Here is a 7,798-nt window from a genome sequence, read left to right as displayed (position 1 = left end):
TATCTATCATTGACACAATGTCAAACCTAATTAATTACCCATTATTTCTATGGGCCACAGCTCCATATACCGGCAATACTAAAAATATGCATGCAGATTAATAAGATCCACAACAAGACAATGATAATATTAATTATTCCACATGTTTGCAGATTGCAGGTGTCAATAATATGAATTGATTTACAAATATTATGAACATTTCTATTTCCAGGTGTACATGTCAAAACTGTGTGAACATGGAGACAGTGGCTGAGTGTGTCTGCTGTAGTGAAATAGAGGCAGTGACCAGAACGATGGAGGAGGAGGGGGTGAAGACGTGCATCATAGACCACCATGGCTTTCCATCTGTGTGTCTGGATGAATGGGTGCTGCAGACAGCGTATAACGCTTACAAACAGCAATATGGCGTGCTGCAGCAACAGCAAAATGAGTGAGGCACTAATAAGTTTAAATAATTCTTTATTCTATCAACCTTTGGAAGATAAGTCAGAATGAGCACTTTCTTATCTTATTCTTATTCTGTGAAATGTACTGTGCTACAATGCACATGACATTATATATCATAGAAGTATTACATAGATGGACCGTAGATGTCAACAATATTTACAATTTACTGCAACAGTAAATGACAAATGAATAGAATGCATGACAATGTCTTTTGAATCTCAGAGAACAGTGAGTCACTGTGTATCCATGTCCGGATAATAACAGCTGCCATCATTTGCTACTTGCAGGCGGAGACGACACACAGCCTATCGACAGTTTGTCCGCTTCTGCTGGGGATATCTGGGAAAGGACATAAGGGTGGTACTACCAGCTTGTGTAGTACATAAGATTAGGACAACATTCCCATCGATGGACTACACGGGGTTCCAAGACGTGCAGTGACTGCAACAGAATCTACATGGCCACTGTACTTAATCAATAAAATCAATCAATCAATCAATCAGTCAATCAATCAATGTTTATTTATATAGCACTAAATCACAAATGTCTCAAAGGGCCGCACAAGCCACAACGACATCCTCGGTACAGAGCCCACACACGGGCAAGGAAAACTCACCCCAGTAGGACGTCGATGTGAATGACTATGAGAAACCTTGGAGAGGACCGCATATGTGGGTAACCCCCCCCCCCCCTCTAGGGGAGACCGAAAGCAATGGATGTCGAGTGGGTCTAACATATTAGTGAGGGTCCAGTCCATAGTGGGGCCAGCAGGAGGCCACCCCGAGCGGAGACGGGTCAGCAGCGCAGATGTCCCCAACCGATGCACAGGCGAGCGGTATACCCCGGGTCCCAACTCTGGACAGCCAGCACTTCATCCATGGTCACCGGAATAACCCCTCCACGTGGGGGGGGGGCAGAGGAGAAAAGAAAAGAAACGGCAGATCAACTGGTCTAAAAAGGGGGTCTATTTAAAGGCTAGAGTATACAAATGAGTTTTAAGATGGGACTTAAATGCTTCTACTGAGGTAGCATCTCTAACTGTTACCGGGAGGGCATTTCACACTTACCGAAGCGACTCCTGTGCTTGGCGATGGCTTCCTCCTTGTCTGGCTTCTCCAGTTCATCGCAGAGGAAGGGAGGCACATCCACAGTGACGCTGAGTGGTGTTCTCTCGTCAGGGGTCTGTCTGCAGCCAGCAACAACCTCCCTGATCAAGTCATCTACGTAGCCTGCAAAATACAATTGTACATGTTCCTGCTCACAACATAATATACTCATGGAGAGTGAAACTTGACAGTATTATTATCATGATACAAAGTGTCAAGTGTTTACATGTTTTGTGTCCTCTACACTTACGGTATGTTGGCTCTGTCGCGATTTTCTTGACCACATGGCCCCCTGCTTTATACTTCGGGTAGCGTACTGCATAGCGCTCAGCACCCGCTTGTGTAGTGGCTATAGGGCGGCTCGAATTTTCGTTCCAGTGCAGCCCAGCAAGCAGGTTCCTAGGTGTGGTAACAGAATAATGTAATAATTAGTACTAAAGTATGGCACACACTAGTGTCACTTAGATTAGTGTGGAAACATACCTGCACAGCATTCCGATGTATGAGAAGACATACATTTTCGGTGCGAACTGTATATGATAAAAGACACTTTATTCAGTCATGCGTCCATACAATGTGTGTGTAAATTTATAAATTGTTTGTAAATTTGAATACAAATGTTTGTGTATTAAACTGTTAATAGTCAGCTATTAAAGCTTGATCTCCTGCAGTAATGAAGCTGTTTTGTTTTCAATGTTAACACCACGCCAGAATTGTTTGCAATCTTTCTCACCAAGATGCCTAGCCACTATGTTGGACCTCCAACATTCTCTTGCTTACACTGACTGTATCAAGGCTTCATTTAGTATGCTCTAGTATTTTGCTCCCTGGCCACCAAAGTCCTAGTGGCAGGTGGTAACCACCGACACCACCTACAGGCGATCAGTCTAATTCTCACCTGTATGATAAGGCTATGGAACGCCTCCACCTTGGAAGTCTGGTGTTCACCCGACAGCATGGCGATATCTTTTAGCAGGGACTTGTTGTTGACCACCTCCTCCAGTTTCACTGCTGAGCGTGAACCTAAACATAAATTTAAAATAGAACAACGTTTCTACAAAAATGTTCCAGTCAACTTAAACTGGTTATTTACTTACAAGTTTATCTGAATTTTTTGACTTTCAAAAGATGTGCAGGAAAATACTGCTAGTCCCTCACTGCTTTCGGGCAACTTATTTGCCTACTCACTTTGTTTGAGCCATTTCTTTTGCCGTTGCAGTTGTCCATGAGTACAAATTGGGAAGAGGTCGCCATGGTCCTTGTGGATGTTCTGAATGTGTCGCTCCACAGACTTCCACTTGGCAACCAGAAGTTCCCCCTCTCCAGGCGGTGTAGACACTGCTGCCCAGTAGAGGTGGTTGATTATACTTTGCACCCAGGGCTTCAGGTCTTCACAGTCCTTATGCTTGACGATGGCCTTCAGTTTCTTTCCGATGGCTACAAACAGAAAAAAACAGAAATTTGTGGATTAAATACAATATCGCATTCATCTGATCACTGATATGTACACACTACTTCACAACTTGTCATGCATACAAATAATCCAACTAACATTTTGCAACATGCCAGATGTCATAGCAGTGCCGTGTATTGGGCATGTTTTCACGAATCCATTTAGCGATCTGTCTGTGTCGGTCTGTCACCAGCACCCCGACATCCAGGTCCCAGCTGATCAGCAGTTCCACCATCCTCTTCAGTCCTTCCATCTCCATATGGTAGCTGCCAAGACATTCGTTGCTCTGAAATATATATAACAGAAAAGGAATGAGCAAAGAAAAAAATGAAAAAGGGGCTTAGTATACATTGAAATGGTTAATGTTATTAGACAAATTTACTAGGATAATTCTGGAAAATCCCTTATCTGCTTTTTGTGTTACTAGTGTTTTAGTGAGATTATATGGTCGTACCTTTACAACCTGAAGGTCGAGAACCACATTGGCCACAAGCTCCATTGTGGTGTAGGTACCGAACTTGGCGCTGTGTCCCGGACTGTCTGCTCGCCCATCACCACCAAGGACGAGGGGTCGGACTTCCACCTGCAGCATGGTGAGGTGCGTCCGTTGCTGTTCCTCCCACACCTTTTTGATGGCTGGCTGCAGGATGGGCTCCTGGTGGTTGAAAAATGTCCTCTTCACATACGTGACCACTCCGATGCTGTTCAGCACTTGCAACACCTTGCCAGAAGATGCCCCAGCGAAGAGGATGCCAGCAGACAGCAGGATGTTGCCCGCGGCATAAGGGCCAATGTTTGGCTGGCTGCTCCAACTACTCCTCTGGTCACATGATGCACATTGAAGAGTCATGGTCAGCTGTGTACCGTTCGAATCCCAAGAAGGGCTTATGTCCTGGCTGCCACAGACTGGACAGTGACACCACTTGACGAGACTCTGGAGGCACGACTCAAAGATGATGTACTTCGGTTCCTTGTGGCAGCCCTCTTCACGCATCTGGTGAGTACATGGGCGATCTGGCGACCCGTCCGATTGACACGGATCCGATGTCGTTGACTCACTCGGCACATAGCTGTCATCGGAAGAACCACTAACAAAAGGCGCAGTGGGACTTGATGCTGGTCCTTCATCAAACAATGCAGGAGGTGGTCGTAGCTTGGCTTGCATTCCAGACGCACCTGGAGCTGCTATGTTAGTCTGCATCTCGGGGCTGTCAGATGGAGCTGCTACACTTGACAATGGGACTTCACTAACCCTGGCCGGCCGAGCTCTAACCCTCTTAAGGATATCTGGGGTCACCTGGTGTCCTAGCAATAAAATCAAGCACAAGTTGTTTTATATAATCTGTTAAAATTAAACTAGAATCACATAATAATTATTGTCTTTGAATCACCTAATTTATCTGTCTACTCTACTCTGCACAGGCAGCGTGCAATGTGTACTGTGATGTGCAGAATCATGTTCGTCACCGAAATAGACATACCCTTTGATCTATGATGTATTTTCCCTGTTTGGGTGCTCTTGCTACTGGTCATTGCTGTTGGTGCTGTCCCAATCGGTACCCAGTCCGTCTGGCATCCTTGTTCTCTTGTATTTCCCTGGAAATGGAGAAACAGCTACATGTAATATGGATACCTCATTTACATTAATTATGAATACTTTTGGATTGGGCTTGAACTGTAATCCATTTGAACATTGATTAGGAAAACAAATCGAACCTGATCTTGATCGCCCTCCTCATCAGGCAAATCTAGTGCCATTGCCATTGGTTCATCCACCGCATCCGCCACTGATGCCGTAGTCGTACTGTCCATGATCTGATCTATTGTCTGTAAATGTACAAATGTACAATACTTTATATTATTGTCTATTGTAATCTATTGACAGTATTGACACTATTGACAGTAATGTCAGTAAATGTACGATACATTATACTGCAGAAGAACTTGACTAGAACTTGAAGCAATAATTATATGTAGACTATTTTATTGTTAATTTATTTCATTGTTCATGGAGTAGTCCAGTGGTTCTCAAATGGGGGTACGCGTACCCTTGGGGATACTTGAAGGTATGCCAAGGGGTACGAGAGATTTTTTTTAAATATTATAAAAATAGCAACAATTCAAAAATCCTTTATAAATATATTTATTGAATAATACTTCAACAAAATAAATGTTTAGAATTAAGTTCATGAATCCAGATGGATCTCTATTACAATCCCCAAAGAGGGCACTTTAAGTTGATGATTACTTCTATGTGTAGAAAACTTTATTTATAATTGAATCACTTGTTTATTTTTCAACAAGTTTTTAGTTATTTTTATATCTTTTTTTCCAAATAGTTCAAGAAAGACCACTACAAATGAGCAATATCTTGCACTGTTATACAATTTAATAAATCAGAAACTGATGACATAGTGCTGTATTTTTTTTCTTTTTTTCAACCAAAAATGCTTTGCTCTGATTAGGGCAGGGGTGGGCAATTAATTTTTACCGGGGGCCGCATGAGCTACCCGAGCACTGCTGGAGGGCCACATCGACAATATTTCAATTAAATTTTGCTCAATATTATTTTTGATATATACCGTAAGATTAATAATAATAATAATAATAATAATAATAATAATAATAATAATAATAATAGTAATACTTCAACATAGTGTGTGTAACAGCATTCCATGACTAATATATATAAATTAACATTAATAATAAATGACAGTAAAATAAGCACACGTATGACTGAGGAGTCATAGTGTAACTTTGTGTGGTGTTTGAGTTGTCCGACTTTTTGTGTGGCCTTAAACGCACCAGTGGTTTAGTGCTATGCGTGTTGGTGACAGATGACAAGTTGGTTTTGGCCTGGTTTGTACGGCAGAAAATGACTAGTTTTTCCAGATAGAATTGTTTTACTCATGTTTTTGGTGTGGTTATGTCCGAATATAAACAGTTTTGTTCAATAAAGTGATCGATATAATTCCTGTCCTCGAAGCATCTCGATAGACGTTACAATAATTGAACGGTGTTCAATTGAACGGTGTTGACGAACACCGTTAGGGCCGCTTGTTGTCACTGTCACTCAAAGTTGCATTGCAAAATTCCATAGAATAAATATGTTTATTTTGTTTATAATTCAGATGGGATTTGATTTGGTGCGCGGCATATACTTGCTGCGCGCATCGGACGCTTGAGCAGTGCGCAATTGCGCAGGCACGCACCTTAGGTGAGGGGACGTTGCTTTGCAGTTCATGTGTTGTTGAAAACACGGCATTCCTCATCAACTTTTCTCTTTTTGGCGTCTCGGGTGTAAACCGTGCATCACTTGTCGCTGCATGTGCACCTTCACTCGCAGGTTACACACCGACACACGCCCATAAATAATACTTTTCAAAATAAAAGCAGCACAGTTGTATTGCGCGCAGGACATAGATGTTTTTTCAACTTTATTTTGTAATTGCAGTTGTTCACATTCACTCACAATCACGCACACGTCCACACGGAAGTAATACAAATAACGATTTTCAAAACAAAAGCAGCACCATTGTATTGCACACTCGACATAGATACTTTTTAAAATTTATTTTGTAATTTATAATTGGCCTCACGCGGGCCGGACAGGGACGCACAAAGGGCCGGATGCGGCCCGCGGGCCGCAGAATGCCCAGGTCTGGATTAGGGGGTACTTGAATTAAAAAAATGTTCACAGGGGAAAATCACTGAAAAAAGGTTGAGAACCACTGGAGTAGTCTATGACTGTGTGTGTTAGTTTTGGTTGATTGATTGAGACTTTTATTAGTAGGTTGCATAGTGAAGTACATATTCCGTACAATTGACCACTAAATGGTAACACCCCAATAAGTTTTTCAACTTGTTTAAGTCGGGGTCCACTTAAATTGATTCATGATACAGATATATACTATCATATATATACTATCATCATAATACAGTCATCACACAAGATAATCACATTGAATTATTTACATTATTTACAATCCGGGGTGTGGAGGTGGGGGGGGGTTTCAACAATTGAGAACAAAGAAATGGATATTGGAACAGTGTAGTCTGACTATGAAAACTGGAAATCAAGATTCTTACCCTCTTCCTTTCCCTTTTGGCAAATGCAGACCTCATGTGCACAGTCTGTCCGCTTGTGGAGGGGGTCGGGTGCTCCGGACTTGTCCGTGGTCTATCGAAAATAGTTGGCTTCGCACCTTTCTTCAGCACGAGTCGACGAGTGCTGATTCCCATTTCTGCCATTCGCAAGGGACCCTCTTCGAAACATGATCTTTCGAAATGTTCGCTGCATAATACACTGTACTTTGTATGTGTCGTCCAATCCAACCGTGTTCGCTTGACTTCTTTGTTCCATAGTAAAGCTTGGCCGCCATCTTTTGGGAAAAGAAACAATGAAACACCGGTTGTGTTTTGGTTTGTGTTGCTACATCCAGCAGCAACACACCGCTTCCCTACAACTCTCTTTTTTGCAGTCTCCATTGTTAATTGAACACATTTCCAAAAGATTCACCAACACAGATGTCCTGAATACTGTGGAAATTAGCGATTAAAACAGAGCTGTTTAAATTGGGAGGGACCTATTCCAAGATGACGCGTTCAACTGCCTTCGTCACGCGCATACGTCATCATACCGCGACGTTTCAGCCGGATATTTCCCGGGAAATTTTAAATGTCACTTTATAAGTTAACCCGGCCGTATTGGCATGTGTTGCAATGTTAAGATTTCATCATTGATATATAAATTATCAGACTGCGTGGTCGGTAGTAGTGGGTTTCAGTAGGC

At 42.3% G+C, this 7,798-nt stretch overlaps 1 protein-coding gene across 1 annotated transcript; it reads right to left on the bottom strand.

Annotated features, from left to right (window-relative positions):
• Positions 1-465: 465 nt before the first annotated feature.
• Positions 466-7,522, bottom strand: LOC133652463 (uncharacterized). The gene is made up of 10 exons (XM_062051236.1): positions 7,096-7,522; positions 4,723-4,833; positions 4,488-4,602; positions 3,461-4,311; positions 3,106-3,292; positions 2,742-2,990; positions 2,452-2,576; positions 2,037-2,083; positions 1,804-1,952; positions 466-1,676 (listed from the first exon to the last, which is right to left on the bottom strand). The coding sequence occupies exons 1-10, from the start codon at positions 7,492-7,494 to the stop codon at positions 1,489-1,491; spliced, it is 2,421 nt and encodes an 806-aa protein (XP_061907220.1). The 5' UTR covers positions 7,495-7,522; the 3' UTR covers positions 466-1,488.
• Positions 7,523-7,798: the final 276 nt, after the last annotated feature.

The sequence above is a fragment of the Entelurus aequoreus genome, linkage group LG06 (assembly GCF_033978785.1).
Source record: "Entelurus aequoreus isolate RoL-2023_Sb linkage group LG06, RoL_Eaeq_v1.1, whole genome shotgun sequence".
Taxonomy (NCBI): Eukaryota; Metazoa; Chordata; class Actinopteri; order Syngnathiformes; family Syngnathidae; genus Entelurus; species Entelurus aequoreus.
Note: the sequence above shows the minus strand (reverse complement) of the source record. Positions and strands in the feature narration are given on the sequence as shown.